Raw genomic sequence first — 17810 nt, forward strand, 5'->3', positions numbered from 1 at the left:
CTTTAAGTACAGCTTTGAGATGCTTTGCTCATCACGCTGAAACGTGGAAGGTTATGCTGTATGATATTGCGCGATATATATGTCCCCACACGACGTCGCGTCCCCTTGAGCTTCGAAGAGGATAGACAGCAACGCTGATCACTCGAAATCTCTTTATTCTTAAATAAAATCAGCAGCATATGTAAAGTCATTCCAATTAACAGCATTATAGATATTCTCTGAAAAGGCACTTTGAAAACAGGAGAAAACACTGGAGAACAACCAACATTCTGCAATTCTTCGTGGAAGCACGACAGCTCAGTCAACCACACTGCTAGCATGGAGAACGCCGGTTAAACGTGTAATGAAAGTGATATCATTAAAAATACGCTCCAACTTCTAATGTTACTGAATAATGGAAAAGATGCGTTAAAATGTCGTAAGCACAAACACTCGAAACATGTACAAACTACTTTGTCCCCAAAAGTTGTGGAGTTGAAGGCAAAAGCTTTAACAAGCAGCCACAGAAGCACTTGGAAAGCTTGTGTAAACAGTAGCGTGCACGAAAACGCGCCAGCCCAACAAGGAGTTTACATATGTACATGTACTTGGTCAGAGTTCTACGCTGTTTATTGGCACGCACCATTTTAAAAGTGCAGTGAAATCAAACATATAGTAGTCTTTGTCGTGGTCACGGGAGTCAGATAGGTTAAAGACTAAAAAAAAGTCGTACTAGAAGTGCAATTTGGCAACAGTAGCTCGTACAGGCACGTAGTCGTGCTTATACGTAAGCTTAGACGCGTTTAATCCATGGGGAAACCCTGAGAAGTTACACAGAAGGCAGACTGCTAGAAGACCATTGCTACTACAGCTACGAAACATTTATAGGCTGCGTAAATATACTCTGGGTATGCTTAAAAAAGTATGAAATGGAGTCTCATAAGATTACTATTTACATATAGCGTCCTATGGATAAAAAATGATAATGGCAGGTCTGCCGATCCCGTCGGAGGCTTCGTTTTGATCCTCAAACGTGCACTCATCAGAGCAAAGGAGGCTCAAAACGAAGGTCAAAGTAAAGGATCAACTCGAGACACGCAATCTTTACCGCTGCATTATCTGCGTGCGCTAATTTAAAAAATAAAAAAAATAACACGCGCTAGCTAAAATTTTGGGCAGTAGCAGTAATCTTCCACAGCATCATAGTGTGGAGGAAAGGAAAGAAAGGCCTCCGACTCAATCCCACCCGCCCGTGAGCTTGTGGAAGAGTTCCTCGTTTAGCGCCTGGTTTTGATCCTTCGACCTCATGCTGAGGAAGATGTATCCCCCGATGAACTCGTGCACGGTCTTGCAATCCGCACTCAGGCATGAGAAGGCAATGTGGGCATCCTCCTCAAACTGCACCATCATCTGCTTCACTTCCCAATTGACGTTCCAGGCCTTCATGGTGTTGAAGCGCCAGGTCTTGATGTGGTCACCGGTGGAGAGCTCCATCCGCATCAGCCGGTTGGAAGCCACTCCCAGCAGTTCCTGCGCCATTCGGATGGTTACCAAGAGAGCTGAGATGTGGGCTTACGGCCGCAACTTACATCTTTCTTGCTTCCGGAGAAGCGCACCACAAAGAGGTGGACGCCAAAATCCGGGAGGGCTTGCCAGGCCTTGATGAAGCTGAGCTTGGCATCGACGAGCGTCAAATCTTTGACGTTGCCGTGGGCCTCCACGATGCGCTGCACAGTGCCCTAAATCCAGAAGCACGCGTTATGCCTAAAGCCTCTAGCTTTACTGTGGTGGAAAATTAACATTTCTGCAAACTGATATTTACAAATCCGCGGTATTCCGCAGGCAAGAGTAAACGAGCAAAAAAAGAAAAAGCTGCAGCATTCTCCCAAGATCACTTGCCGACTTGTCCTGTGCACTTTTCCAGCCTTTCGTAACTTTTCGCAAAGTTACGCAAAGAAAATTAGAGTCAACCCTGACAATTTCTCGCCAAGCACTCTCGTCGTCAAATTTTCTTTCGGCGCGAGACATTCAGCCATGTAAGTGCCAACAGTATCAGTCACGTCAGGCTTTGCAGTCGTGACTGGTCAGCTTTAACCAGCGAAAAAAGTCGCAGATAGATTGAAATCCTTACATAATTCTGCAATCTATCGAATATTACGCAAAAAAAACACACGATTCTGAGGGAAACAGCAGGTTCCGCGAGACACGGCCAATTCCACGAAATTTCGCGGAAAGCTATAGGACCTAGTCATAAGTAGATGTTGTGCGCGAGAAATGTTGCCCAGCTACTATGGACCTACATCATCTACGCAGCATCTACAAACGTACCGGTCTGCCTTTCAGCTTCTTGAGAAATCGCGGCGCAATGTAATCCTCCGTATTGATGTCCACCTGGGACGGGCTTATGGCTGGTGCCGGTGCTGGACGCTGGAGCTGGAGGAACTGCTGGATGGACTTGACTTCAGCTTCGTAAGAGGCATCCGCCATGGTTTTGCCCTTTGCTGCCAGGCGGCATCCAGCCATCCACTGGGCGTACTGATCTTCCTGGAATTGATCGATTGAATTGGATTGATTCTACCATGCGGATCTGTTTCTGCCTCGAAGGATGTGCAAGACCTACCGTCTCGCATCGGAGCCAGTACTCCGTCATGCCTTCTGGTCCGGGCACTTCGAGACGGATCCCATACTTGGCTTGTGCGAGCAGAACGTCTGGCGTTACTTCCGCACCTGCATATTTTTTTTAGCCCTTCGTAAGCCACTGGTACACACTGGTTGACGAATTCGAGAACTTTTACTCTATGAAGATGTTTCAATAGCCAATCTATTCGATGCTGCCACTAGAGCCCTGCACCATCCGCGGATGGAAGCGGATGAAAATTTATCACTTTCTGCTGTGTGCGGATCAGATGCGGATGGCTCGAGGTCGGATGCGGATCGAATGTGGATGCGAAGGCAGCGGGATGGATGCGGATATACCGAGTGCTGTAATTTTTCCACTAGCAATTTATTTGTATTGCGCGCCGACAGCGAGCGCACGCTCGGCTTCACCTTTGACCATGCACGGCGAAGACGGGAGAGGAGGCATTCTGGCATCTCGAACCACGCGAGCACCGGCGAGGTAGCGTTCCACGCGTTCCAGAAGTCTCTGCATATCGCGTTTGTTGAAAGGTTTACCTTTGCTTGTCGTCCTGAGTCCTTCCGCGACAGCATGGAGGCATCCGAAATTATACCAACATTCTTCCGGCGCTATTTACGCGTCCTTCGAAACTTGCGGATCAGACGCGGATGCAAATGGCTGTGTATGCAGTGGACGCGGATAATGTGCGCGCGGATGCGGATGCCAAAAACTCATCCGCGCAGGGCTCTAGCTGCCACATCCCAAAATACCAATGCTTTTCTCACCCTTGAGGCTGATGACATACTGTGGGCTTCCACCACCCTGATAATCTTCCCTGGACTTGTAGATGCACATGCGAGTCTCCTTGAACGTAACAAACATGCGCTTGAAGCCCTTCAGTGTGAATCGCTTTGGCCTTGGAGGGAAAAAAAAATAAATAAAATTTCGATGCAACGCTGATATTCACAAGACAGTGGCCGTGTTGCGGATATATTGCTCACTTGAGGAAGCGCAGGTAGTTTTGGAGCTCGGGAACCTGAGTGATACTGGACGACTCTCCCGTAAGCGCTGTCCCCTCTAGGGTCACCTGGAGTTCGGTCAGCGCAGAGTCGACGTCGTCCTCGTCTCTCATGTAGCCGTAGTTTCCCGAATTGGCTTGCAAGTTGACTTGAAGCTGGAATTGAGCAAGGACAACTAATGGCAGTATGCTGGACACTGTTCACAACCTGAGGCTTTACCTGACTCGTTCACAGTTTTGAATCGAGTGAAAAGCCAGTGACATTACCTTTGTGGAACACACAAAAAAAGGAAAAATTTGAAGGAAGTCCCAGGGTGTGGCTATAAATATGGCAAATATTGGCTATTGGCCCTAGTCCATCGGTGGGATATCGTGGTGGTAACAATTTGGGTACAAATCATCTCCTTACTAAGTGAGGTTGCTTAGCAGATATAGTTGCTCCCTGCTGCAGTACTCACTCCGAAGGCTTCGCTTTAAAGAACTACACGCACTACAGCTACAACGTTTAACGTACACTTGGGCAACTATAAAAGGTCTCAGTTCAAAACTGCGAAGCGCAGCTATGTTGAGCAGACGACACGTAAAGGTCCATGTCGTCACAGAAGAGGATGTCACTTTCAAGGATTGCAGAACTCACCTGGAGTCCAGCAAAGAGCATCATCTCTTCCTCGGTGCAGTCCACCTCTTCCGTCAGGAGGGACCACCTGGCCTGCTCGTAGATCTGGTTGATGCGTACAGCGTCCTTCTTTGGGTTCAGGTCGTAGAACGAGTAGAACTTGAAGCGCAACTGCAGCATGTCGAACTCGCGGACGTCTTGTTCCATGAGTGACAGTGAAGAGTCCAGCCATCTGCAGGCCCCAAAGAACTCCAATTGTCATTGCATTAACAATATGGCGAGACTTCTAGATCTCCTACAAAACCATGTCTGGCTTTTTGTCTAAAAGGAGTTGTGAGACCGATGTAAAGACCCTAGCTTTCTGCGGTGGAAAATTTGCTTTTCCGTGAAGTGGGATTTGCAAATCCGCGGGTAAATGAAAAGCGGCAAAAAAAAAAAAAAAGTGCAGCATTCACCCAAGATCGTACACCGACTCATCCCGCACGCTTTCCCAGCCTTTCGTAACTTGTCAGTGCGCAAAGAAAACAAGACTCAACTCTGTCAATCTCTCTACAGGCGTGGCTGTAGTTAGATTTCCTTTTGTCGCGGCATATTCAGTCGTGTAAGCGCCACCGTTATCAGCGGCATCGGGCATTGCAGTCGTGACTGATTGGGTTTAACCCGCATAATCGCAGGTTGGCTGAAAGCTTTACATACTTCTGAAATATATTGAATATTCCGCGAAAAATGGACGATTCTTACGGAAACGGCAGGTTCTGGCGAGACATGGCCAATTCCGCGTAATTTTGCAGAATCGCGGAAAGCTTGGGCTCTACACTGATATATCTCGTTCACTGCATCACACACATTTTACTGTACGGCAGAGTATTGAAACAAAAATACTAGTCACTAGTTGCTTCGTGGTACTAACAAAGGGGGCACAACACTTCAGTTACTAACTAATAAACGACCTCTTTCCATTAATTGCATAATTAGAAAGTCTATACATCTAGGTCGTGAAACTACCGCTTATTTACGCGTACTACTTTTCTCCTAACTTTCTGTCCCAGTCGTGCTTGTTGTTACAACAGCATGCCGGAAGGGGAACCCAATTTCATTTTGCCCCACAGCAGTTTTGGACCAAGCAGAGGGCTGTTCTTGGCACAGTTCCAGTCTCTCAAGGTTCCCGTTTCGCAATACCCGTTGCAGTACGCTCCCAACACACCTGCTTCACTTGGCACTGCTTCGGACTTTATACTATCATCTTTTCTAATCCTTATTGGGTATCACGCTGCAGACGTTGGGAATCCAGTTTGTGTAAAGTAGGTACTTCTACATGAACTACTTTCTACGGTGATGCGATGTTACGCGACGATATGTTCAAGTCCCCCGCAAATCGTACTTTTCGTAGTGCATTTGGGAGAGGGAAAACGAGGGTGAAATCCCCTCCCCCACATAAAGTTCCCGTGGAACCCCTCAAGAAATATTTTTCTGGCTACGCTACAGTTTCCACCCCTTAGAATGGATTCAGCACCGGATTTATCGAAAGAGTTACTGGTAGCTCTGGTTTGAAAGATTAGACGAAGGCATACCTTGAGCTTGAGGGAACGATAACGCACGAAGAAGTAGACAAGACGAGGTTCAAAACCAGCAATGAAAACATTTATTGATCAGGAAAAGAGTCAGGAGGGAGATCAATAAATGTTTTCATTGCTGGTTTTGAGCCTCGTCTTGTCTACTTCTTCGTGCGTTATCGTTCCCTCAAGCTCAAGGTATGCCTTCGTCGAACCTTCACCAGCTGGCTTGCCCGCTCACCCTTATTTCATTGAAAGATTATACGTTCCATTATACATTCCTCTTCGTCCGAGAGGCTGTAAAGTGTGAATTTCAAATAATTTTCTGCAAGAGGAACGTACCCAGCATTCAGTCGTGCTCTCTCAACCAGGGTTTTCGGGCGAAGCAGCGCTGCCCTAATTTCATTGGCCGGCTTGTTGGGGCTCTGCGCCAGGGGCAGCTCGTGCGGGGAAGACCCGCTCCCGTCGCTCATGAAGCTCGTGTTCAGACCGGGCAGGGATCCGTTGTTGAAGCTGGTTGTGTGGTTCCACGACTGCAACATGGGTGGAATTTCGTTACCACTAAACGATGTCGTCGAACAAAGCAAAATGGGCGTACGGTGTTCAGGAGTGATCCGTCGAGCGTCCCGTTTTCGCCCGCCTTGCTCTTGTTGAGGTTGATGCTGTCCGTCCCTTCCCTCGGCCTCTGCCGCGGACTACATCCTACGGCGCGGTGGTTCCGTTTCAGGTGTTCGTGGACGAGTGGTCTGCAGAATGACATTTCTTCCGGATGTCGTATGCCTGGTTTAAGATGGTTTACGTTTGTCTTAATAACGGAGAATTAGCCTTACACAAGAGGGACAAAGTGGGGTAGTTGGTACAGGTTCATATCTGCTTACTGCAGCGATAGATGCGGACAAGGAGTTAGAACACAAATGGAATGAACCACCTGCAGACTCTCAACTAAGTGAAGTTTATTCGAAGTTATAAATACTTCCTGTATGAATAAACTTCACTTAGTTGAGAGTCTGCAGGTGGTTTGTCCCATTCGTGTTCTAACTCCTTGTCCGCATCTATTGCTGCAGTAAGCAGATATGAATTAGCCTACCACCTCAGCATCATTTTATCGTTAATCATTTTCGTTTAGTACAAAAATTCTTGGGATAGTGGTAATTGACGTATAATTTATAACTATTAAATGCAGGCAAGAGAAGCACACGCTGTAAAAACTTGAAACGGGCACAGAGGACACATGGAACATATTATATTATTTTACCGTGGGATGTGAACACACTACCTTCAGGGACCGTCACGGAAAATATTTCGTTTGGGATAGGCAAATTTCCTGGGAAAATACGTTTACAAGAGCATTAACGATCAGTGAGATTGAATGCTCTCTTGCACACCAGGGCTGCGTACTGCTGTCATACTTTTTGTGCGAATATATCCGTATCCCAGCAGGGCTTCAAGCCCCGATCCCTACTTCTCATCAAGCACACACACGATGGCGCTGTTTTCAAGTGCGGTAGGGGCAGTCTTGGGCGCATCACGAAATAAGCTGGTCAAGCGACAAATTGTGACGAAAAATCGGGACTGTGAAGCTGGTGGGTTCCGCAGCATGACAGTGCCTCTATCTGTTTAGTTCCCAATGTACGAAGGCAGCGCGTAAGTTGAGAAGATACTCACCTAACTCTTTGCACACCTTGACAACCGACGCAAAAGTCTTTACCGAGAAGTCTGTGCGTACATCCAGGATCCTCAGGTCTGGGAACTGGACCCGGAGCGTCTTGTGCATCGGGGTGAAGTGGAGGAGGGCATCGGCTGTCACCCCACATTGGTCCAGTGTGGACTTTGTGCGCGTGAGCCAAGTATTTCGCTCGGGCCACCATAGGGCATGGTCGGACCAATCCGTTGGTACGTCTGAAAGAGATTAAGGGGCTTTAGTGTTATCATCTCACGAGCAAAAAAAAAAAAAGAAAAGAAGGAAAAATCGTCTCGTCTGTCCCACCCTCATCTTTTTTCTGCAAGATCCTCTATTTTCCTGGTACTCTGTGGAGCACTTCCTGAGCCGATTTGTAAATATATAAAATTTGAAAATTAAATAAATGTAAATTAAACTAAATTCAATTAAACACACAGGAAATAAATTTATATATAAAAAATGTAAAATCCCGGAACAGGAATTTGTGGAAGCCTTTTCATTTGAGGGAGCCGTTAATGTTTAACAAAGCTTGAGGGTGGGCTAGTTGGTATCAATGACTCATAATTCTCTGCACTGCACACTGCAATAAGTCTGCACAGAAGTAAAAAAAACAGGATGAATAAAAAATGACTCTGAACAAGTGTCACTGGCACAAGTGTTCAGAAGGAACAGAGGAGCATGAGGGGAGGAAAGGACATTCCAGTTCTTCAACGCCCGTTTTGTAACTTCTCTGCAGTGCCTAGACTTTGAATTATGAGTTAACGTTGTGTGTGTGAGTCAACGTTAGGGTTTGGGGGGTGGGTGGGGGGGTGATACCCACCTGAGCTGCCTAATGCCAAGTACATTTGTGTAAGTTGGGAAAATCCCCGACTACTCAATTTTTGTCAGTTTCCTATGTTCACAAAGTGTAAAACTTACGAATAGCGCTCCTGCTTTTCAGTTGATGAATACATGAATGGCACATTATCTACCATCAATACGCGCTACAATATTCTGCTCAAGTATTTTCATACTGACCCATTTACTACGGGTCTCAATATGCGACACTGATACAGTTACAATTACTTCTCTGCCTCAGTTTTGGTTGACTGTTCCATACCGAGGAATATAAAGAAGCACTTGCTTCACAGCATTACCATTGTGTACATTGCCAAACACAGTGGGGTAGAGTGTGCACAAAGAAAGGTACACAGTTCATAATTGTGCACTGCCATCTTGCACGCAATGTTATGCCAGCAGAATGGTGTATCCGCTATCGAGCAAAGGTCCCGTTTGCGCTAGTCCGTTTCCTGATCTCGCACATTAATTGAGGCTAATGTTCTAACTGGCACTGTGCCACATTCTTTACTTGTGCGAGAGACATTCTTCTGGCCATGAACATTAATTAAATGGCTTTTCGTTTCTCAGTTGTCTTTTCTTCGTCCACATTGTGATTGTTCCTAGTTTACAAAATACAAATTCTGTACCTGCGTTATCGAAACAATTGCACTTGCGCAAAATGGCAGTAGTACTTTAATATGTTTAAAATAGCTTTTAAAATATCAGTAGCTTTGCTTCCCCACTGACCTGTTTGGAGTAGAATTTATTAATTTATCAATATCGCGTATCGATATATATACGCATATAATACGCCATAATTTATCGAGCTCGCAAGGGAGCTCATCAGTACATGTCAACTGGAATATTGACCGCAGACGAACAAGACACAGGGACAGAGGATACGAGCGCTTTTGACCTGTCTCTGTCTCGTTCGTTTGCGCTCGGTATTCTGGTTGATATCGTGTACTCATTGAGGGAGTCTCTCATTGGCCTTTTCCACAGCCCATGGTACTCTCATTGGGTACTCTCATTAGGTACATACGACTTTTATGTAATTCGTAGAGGGGCATCCTTTCAAATATTGTTGTCAGCAGTTCAGTGTCGGGATACAAGTTCTCCGGTGGTACCATGCATTCCTACACATTATTTGCAACATACAACGCACAGCATGTAAATGCTACATACTTGTGTGGTCACATACTACAGACGTAAAGTTTGATGGGTCAAATAGAGCTCACTGCTTTTACTCGGGAAAAGTCTGCCCCTGGTTAAGGAGACACCCAAACTATGCCAGTAAGTGCTCTTGCCTCCTTGATCTTAAAAACATAGCAGAAATCATATTCAGTCTGACACAACGATTCAGACCGCAATTAATCTGCAGGATAGATTTTTGGTCGGCTTCGTCCAAAAGATCCCGGCCCACGCATTTACGACATTTCAATACCCAACACCTCATCCCACATGTCACGGTCAAACAATCTGGGGCATCCGGGCCATGTTCTGGCAATCATCTCCGAATGAACGATGTGCAGGAGATATCGATTCTAAATGCGTCGCGTGCTCCGTCGGTGTTTATATAACGGCCCCCGAGGAGGGCTAAGTTTAGCCCTCCCCAACCCACATAGAGAAGCTGCCAAAAACACACAGCCCCAGCTTGCCTCCCCCCCCCCCCCCCCCCCTCCCCCTCAGTGGCGCCTTGCAGTGGCAGAAAGGGCTAATTTTGGCAGACTAGCACAGCTTCCGATTCTGCACGACGCTAAGAGAAAGGTTAGCTCATCAAAGCTTGCTGAGCCTTATCAATGTTTATGTATCCATTTGGGTACTGACACAAAACAAAGGCAAAGCTGCACAAAATGTTAGGAGTGCTTGAAGTAATGAAGTAATAGCTTTACCTATTCTATGAAACAACCGCGTTTCTGTCTGGATCAAGTTATCGTGGACACATGATTGCTTTAAGTGACGTACGTATCTCAAATGCAATGGTTAATGATGGAGATTCACAAATTCAAAGCTTGTATGCAACATAGAGTCACAGGTGCACCTGCCTTACAGAAACATGTGCAGACGAGCATGAAGTAATAATTGGGCTGGTTGGTACATACTATTGCAATGTGGCAACCGAAACAGAGAAAACTACAACACAACACAGACAAGCCACAACTTTGAACCAACTTTTACTCACAGTGAAAAGCACACATACAGCAACCCCAGCAAGCAACCAATGTGTTTTTTTTTTTTTTTTCCTACCAAGCGTCCTCTTGCTCTATGTGTGCTTTTCACTGTAAAAATTGTTTGAAAATTTGCGGCTTGTCCCTGTTGTGTTGTCGTCTGGTTTCGGTCGAGTATTTCAATAACAGCAGATGAGCATGCCATAGAAGTCTCGTAAACGACACCTAAAGTTACACGATGTCTTTGATGCTCACTTAAGAAAGAAAACGTGACACAGTGTCACACTACACCCAAAACATGTTTCAAAGGTGACACCGATGGTTGTAAAAAAAAAGAAAAGAAATGCCAGTGACTTCCTGAAAGTGAGGAAGTTAACAGCAGCTGCACTGGAGACGGTCGCTCCCAAAAATAGTGGCACCTAGGCACACAGACGGTGACACGTGTTCAAAAGCATTACTGTCTGGACACCGCAGTGTCAGAAGTGACGAGGATGCACCTAAGATTTATTTCTGTACGTAAGAAAGTGGTTATGTCTATATTTTTGTGCTGTTGCTCGTAACTAACACATTATGTCACAGTACATCTGCGACGTATATTGATAGTGACACGTCTAGACTTTACGGAGTATGTAATACAATTGTAATTAAATAATCCCTACATTTTGTGACGTGGGAGCTGTGAAGGCGACAACTTTCCAACGTTCTGACCCGAGGGATAAAGGAGGTTTAGCCTCTGTGGAGCAGGAACAAAATGCTGTTTAATTGCATTTTGTTTTTGTTTTTTTTCCTGGCTAAGTTTACAAATTTTATCGGCAAAGGGACCAGTTGAAAAAATATCTACCAGCCCTATCTTTCTCTCGTAGTACAATCCTCAGGGTGGACTGAGCTGACAGTAGCAGCACGTTATAATTTAGGCACAAGAAAGCGAGGACACAGCGAGGAAAAAAATAAAAAATACTCACTGAGTAGTTCTACGAGGTTGAGCATGACGCCCCCGATGTGGGTGTCGCCTTTGACCCTGAGCTTGCGCTCAATCTTCAGGTCTGTCACGTAGATGTGCAGCTCCCATGAGCCATCAATTTTCACACCGCCTGCAATCATTCTGCTGTCTCCTGAAATGAGAAAAAGATCCTTATTGCGACGCGTACAAAAAAAGGGGTTACGTATATCGCCCTCTCAAAAACTCCAACTGCATTGTTCGCAACAACAATACAGATGATAATGATAGCTTAGATATGACGTAGCAGAACGGGAAGATAGTACTGACAGTACTAGTACGCGCAGCACTACACAATGCGTTCTCAGTAATTAAGAATGTTAGCGTTTCAGAGTTACGGGACATCAGTTGAAGGTGAAGCACGCAGATACACACAGTAGTATCTGCAAATACAATATGAGCCCATTGTACCCGAAGATACTACTATTGATATTTGCATATAGTGCATTTGGTACACATTTGGTAAAAACTTTAAATCCCCCCAGTGCCAGGGAACGCAGCACTGATCTGTGCACTTTTCTGTGTTCCCCGACACTAGGAGGATTTAAAGTTTTTACCAAATATGGTCGACTTATCAGCCCACATCATCTCATTATTTAAAGTTAGCTACATTTGATAACCTGTTTATCCAGGTAGTGGCCCGTAAGTACTACTGGACGGATAATTTTAAAACGTGACTGGTTGGTCCATGACAAACCAGATGCCCCGAAATATACCTTTTAACCAGAATTTTCGCATCTTTTGTAAAAGGGCTATGTCCCCTGTGTTTTCCCTTTGTTTACATGCAGATGCATTGAGCTTATCATCTGTTGCCTCTCTCAAAACAATGTTTCTTTCCTTGTTTTGAAGCGGAAGAGGTACCTTGCATGCCTATTCTGCGTTTACGTTGTTCATTGTTTCTCCTACCGCTTCGATCCCAAGTTTTAGTTCTGTATAATACAATAACGCCCGGAGGGTATTTAAATAAATAAATTTGGTTCCTCGTGTGAGCCAAACCGTGCTTACATGCCCCGATTGACTCAGGCAGGTCCTTACGCTATTATCCGTTGTTAAAATTAAATGAAATTATTATTCTCGTTACAGATAGTCGCAGGAGCAATGAGTAGCGTTCCCTCGGCCTTGGAGCTTCCTCCTCTTGCCAAGAGCAGTCCCACAAAAAGCAAAAGGTACTAGGGTGTGGCCGTTAGTTTTTGAATGAACTGAGTGTGCTCCCCCAAAGTAGTAACGCTGAAATCCTCGGCGTCAACTACAAAACCCTCTAACACCATTACCTCTCGACGGGGAAGTCCAGAGCACGTCCTCGAAATAGTTTGGACTCCTGCCACCATTTTGTCTCGTGATCGGAACACTTTTTAACGAGTCGAGAGACGCGCCAGCTGTGCACGTACAAGCCTACCAACTGGACTCAATGGAGCGAGAACGTGTGCATGTGCAACTAATGTGTCACGGCTATGTCCGGAGCGGAACGTTCACGTGTGGAGTGAATTACAACATATATTGCTTCATTTGACTTGCGAAGACAAGGTAAAAAAAAAAGATGTCCGGGTGAATTATCGTGCGGAACGTTTGGCACTGCAGACACGGGGGCAGTTGGTGCCCCGGCTGTATAGGCAGTACCTATAGGTTCTTGTATCTAGTAACTAATGAGCAATTAAATGTTACTTAAGCGAGCAAATCGCAAACAAACAAAAAAAAGAAACCAAAAGCATATCTCGAGCTCAAATATAGAAATGTGGCATTTTATATAAATCTGAGCAAGTTTAATTGATTAGGTGCAAATAAGACAACAAAGTAGGAACGTCACGTGACAGCAGCAAGATCGCTGTGTTTTTTGGACGCGCCGTGTTTACTCGCGTAATTAACGCGCTCCTTTTCAGTCGAAACGTCGCACCGACGTCACTTCCGCAATCGCGACCTCGGTGGATCATGAGAGACCTGATGTTCTGTCCCTTCAGATGACGCACCCTGGAAGTCGCTGAGAAGGCGTGTTAACTTAGCTCAGTTGGTAGAGCCCTGGACCGGTAATCCAGAAGATGTGGGTTCGAGTCCTACAGCTGGCTAACCTTTTCAGTGGCTTTCATCTTTCATCGGTGGATCAGTTTGTAATGTGTGTGCCTACTGATCTCAAGGTTACGGGTTCAATTCCGGTTGCACAGTTCCTTAGACAGGTCCTCCCCCTCGAACACACGTCCGCGTCGCGCCCTCACGTCAGAGGATCCATATTCCTATTGGCTTTCGTAAGCACGTCACGTGTCCCGCGGCCGCCTGACTGGCGGATATACGCGTACGCGCCGTGACGCCAGAGACGGATGAGTTTCAACTTCCTACTCTTCTATTACACCCTCTGCTGTAACATTTTGAATGCAAGTTCACATCGATGCGTTTTTTTTTTTTTTTTTTTTTTTTCCTTTTACGTTTATCCCAGAAAACTTTGTACGAACGTCTGTGCGAACGTCAATTAAAAAAGGTGGGAAAACGGACGGAACACTGTGGCGTCGCTCATAGTTGTCTCGTAACGTGGAACCACCAATTAATATCGTACCCTGGTGACACGGCGGGCCGCAACCGCGGAACAATGGGATCGGCCTCTAGGCGGCAACGAGAACTGTCCATCACGAGACGTGGGCCACCATGACAGGGTTTCTCTTGCAGTGTCTCATTCCCACTATTATCTCGTGCAACGTACATCTCATTTCTTTCGTACTATTTCATGCAACAAAAACCGCCCAGTGGCATAAAAAAAAAAAGAACCCATAGGCGAAAGCTTAAACTAGCATGAAGGATGATGAAAGCGATGTGGGTTCGAGTCCTACAGCTAGCTGACCTTTTCAGTGACTTTCATCTTTCATCGTTAATTCTTAGGCACATTGAGGCTTTGTATGTATTTGTCCCTTCTATGTTGTTCCAGCCTCAGAACATCAGTTCTTTCATAAACTAGCATGTTCTGCAACAGACCAGACGGGTTTCTCTTATTCGTGAAACGGTTCTCGTCGCTTTTCTTCCCTGTCTCCTCGCGCCAGAACCCCTCAAGCTCAAGGAGTCCTTATGTCTGATAATGATAATTCGCGGCTTTACGCAAAGAAACTGTTGCCATGAACGGCATAGAGATGTGGACAGATGGAGAGGATGATCCTGCACGGAAGGAGTGGGGGACAGGGGGGCTAGTTTGCGTTCTGGGCAGACTTCAGGGGTAAAGGAATCGTGCAACATTCGTCTGCCGGAAAACCTCGCTGAGCTTTTTTTTTTTTTTTTCACACTTCCTAGCATGTATATGTGGAAATTATTAAAGATCGTCCTCCCCCATGAAAGGTTCCCTATAAAAAATATTTTTCTGGCTACGCTGCTGTTCAGGTTCCGTCTCGCCTAATCCTTTTTGAATGCTGCCACTGTGGTGGTGGCGAAAGGGCACGCCGTTGTCGGCCTCTTAGAGGTAGGCAACGTCACGACTGACGCCCTGGGGGAATGTGCGTCCTGGGCCGACTTCTAAGGGAACTGTGCCGACATATGTCTCAAAGCGTCTGAGGAAAACCCAAGAAAACCCCCACAGGGATTCGAGCCCGGGTACACCCCAGTCTCGACGCGACATGACCTGCACGCCAGCCACTAAGCTACAGGAGCTGGTGCTGCTGTCACTGACTGATCTACAGAGGTCGCTATCCTTTCTTATTCCGGTTCGTTTCGGTTTCGAATTCGAAGGTGAAATGCGCAGCTTTTTCTGTCACCTGAGCGTAGTCCCACAGTTGCTCAAATAACGTGTAGCATTCTGGCGCTCGTTTATCATGCTATCTCGAACCCTGGCTATATCTTCGTGTGCCCCAGGCGATCCCATAGGCTTGTGTACGCATATCTGGATGGTTATTGGCTCACACAACGGTCAGGGTACGGCGCTATCGAGATGTCTATTACACGCGATATCATATTTGTACTTGTGTATTGCGGGAATGTTCATCGCGTACATGTTGTAATGTACATTTGTTATGCGGAACAGCGAAAACGTTGAACCTGTTTGCCTCCAAGTTCAGATAACTCAGGAAAAAAAAAGTGGTGACGCCAGGATTCGAAGAAGAAGAACCTTTTCCCCGAGTTATTTGAATTTCACTGTTTCTTGGAAGCTTATGTCTTTGTACAAGAGAGAAACTGATGTTCTGAGGCTGGAACAACAGAATCATCGTTGATTTTATGCCTTTGTGTCGTCTCTGTTTGGAGCTCGCCTCGGCACATTCCCGTTGTTTACGCTCCATCACATCCTATAACTGTTGCCGAGTGTAGTTTGAACGTGCTGTTTATGGAGTAGGTTCAACTTACTCTGTCAACAAATACCCACGTTTAAAACCGAGAACAAATGCAAAATATAAAAAAAATCACGAACGAATATTGAAGAGAAAATGCGATGATTTCCACATGTTGTACGCGACTGCATTCGTTTTAGCAGGCAGCCAGTCTGCTTCGAACGATGCTGAGCAGGTGATAGCACCAACGACAATATTTTCAATTAGCATACCACAAAAGGAATTCGACACGCGTTGGTGTGCGTCCCCGGTCGTGAGTCATATAACAAACAAACAAAAATACTTGTAGCGCATCGTTGCTTGCTTTGCGCCCGCAAGCAACCACCTGCCACTCGAGTAAGGATGTCGCACCTACGAACTGTGTAGGTTAGTACTTTGCGTGGAGAGCCCACGCGACAGCAGTTGTGAAACGTGGAATGCGTCCGCGATGATCAATCATTCCTTATTCGATGTCCATATGGTAGCAGATGTAATTGCCGTCTAATGACTGAAAAGTACCCCGACCTAAAACATATCTTGTGGCTGGCGGCGCAGATTATATAGACTCATAAGAGATACACCGGTGCGTATCATTCTCGGTTTTCTACCTTTTCGGCAGAAAGGAATAGCAGACGACGTATAAACAGACGGCCCGGCGGATTGTCTTCTGTTTGCTAACGAATGCGCACTCGCGCAAACCTGCTTCCGCAAAATTGTCCGCTTTCTGCCGGAGCTGTGTGTGGAATGATACAAAAGCGCAGCGGACGTCCGCCCTCTTTGCAAACGAATAAAAAAAAGCATGAAAAAAAGAACATGTAGTGGTGGAAAAGTGTCACGGTTATCCGGTGCGAAAACAAAGGAGACCTTCGTCGTCTGGACCACGTCATTCGCTGTTTGGTCACCATCAACAGTTTCCGAGAGATTGATCATTGGGGGTGGGCCGTCCCGTCTGCACTTTGTCACGGGTCAAGTACGTGATCGTGAATGATCGGGGTAGACAGGGTTACAAGTCAAACTACGCACGTCGCGACGTGCGCGGAAAAGTGCGAAAAAAAAAATAGCTGGAACGTCGTATTTTCACCTTTATCGCAAACAGCAGGCACCCCCCATCAATTTATGCAGGCAAAATAGTAGTCCATAATCGTCACCCACGGTACGCGAAAGCTCGTAGGCGTCGAACATACCTTGACGTTACAATATCACGTCTTCATCCACAGTGTATTTACTGTCTTGCGAAGTTAACTGAAGCGATCTGCAACATATTTTACGTTGCGAAAACGAGTTCGAACGTCTTGGAGGATTACGTGGTCGCCTGAAATGGCATCCATGTGTTCCGTTATCATCCTGTCCGCCGATTTCGATCAAGTGCCCTTCAAAGACTGCCTCTTATGACCGCGGGAACAGAGGTGAAATATGACTTACTGTCGTTACGTTATCCGAGCAGAAACATCCAATCTTGTGCGCCGATCCCAAGTGACGCTATAAGCACTGATTCCTGGCAAAAGAGCGAGTTTGAATATGGCAATAGTCCTTGAGCGAAGTTTCACGACAACACGCTTCGTTCATCCGCACGCTGAACTCCACATTGTTGAAATGGACACATGGCAGTAGAGTACAGTAAAGGACGGGAGAATAACCAGACAGGACCTGAGCACGAAGCAAGCAGTTTTCGTGAAAGCTTGTAACGAAGAGAAGCCGACGCCAAAGCGTAGTAAAAATAATAAAAGCAGAACTCCCCATAAAAGGAAAGAGGCCGTGACGTCGTTGGTGCCCTCTTTCTCAATTCGGACGCTACGCGCTGATTGGCGGGAAGTTGTGTCTGCTTCAAAACCTGGCACGGCAGGTCGTCTGCTTTTGCTGGTTTGCTGCATCGGCTGCATCCATGGGGACATCGCGCGTGTGTTCGCATTGCCTGCGCCATATATCTCCCCCTCTAATATGTATAAATGCATTATTGTGAGCAATGTAGCCACGTAGAGTACGTCATTCGTAGTAAGGGAAGGGGAAATGGTAAGAGTTAATAATAGTAATGAGGGTAGTGACTAAGAAGACACGCGTCTGCTTCCGTTCGGGTAAGGGCCGTGTGCCACTCGT

General features: G+C 46.1%; 2 protein-coding genes across 3 annotated transcripts in view; one reads left to right on the top strand and one right to left on the bottom strand.

Annotated features, from left to right (window-relative positions):
* LOC135397317 (protein numb-like) overlaps positions 1-17810 on the top strand; it is a 59038-nt gene that overhangs the window by 1641 nt on the left and 39587 nt on the right. For both annotated transcript variants that reach the window (XM_064628816.1, XM_064628817.1), the window contains exon 2: positions 12532-12614. The gene's annotated coding sequence lies outside the window, so the exon portion shown is untranslated. The remainder of the gene's footprint in view (positions 1-12531; positions 12615-17810) is intronic.
* LOC135397316 (unc-112-related protein-like) lies at positions 136-17443 on the bottom strand. Its single transcript, XM_064628814.1, has 12 exons — positions 17139-17443; positions 11414-11563; positions 7449-7682; positions 6382-6563; positions 6126-6316; positions 4252-4462; positions 3598-3770; positions 3382-3512; positions 2600-2706; positions 2308-2523; positions 1569-1718; positions 136-1509 (listed from the first exon to the last, which is right to left on the bottom strand). The coding sequence occupies exons 2-12, from the start codon at positions 11550-11552 to the stop codon at positions 1216-1218; spliced, it is 2028 nt and encodes a 675-aa protein (XP_064484884.1). The 5' UTR covers positions 11553-11563; positions 17139-17443; the 3' UTR covers positions 136-1215.

Source organism: Ornithodoros turicata, chromosome 6, assembly GCF_037126465.1.
Source record: "Ornithodoros turicata isolate Travis chromosome 6, ASM3712646v1, whole genome shotgun sequence".
In the NCBI taxonomy this organism is placed as follows: Eukaryota; Metazoa; Arthropoda; class Arachnida; order Ixodida; family Argasidae; genus Ornithodoros; species Ornithodoros turicata.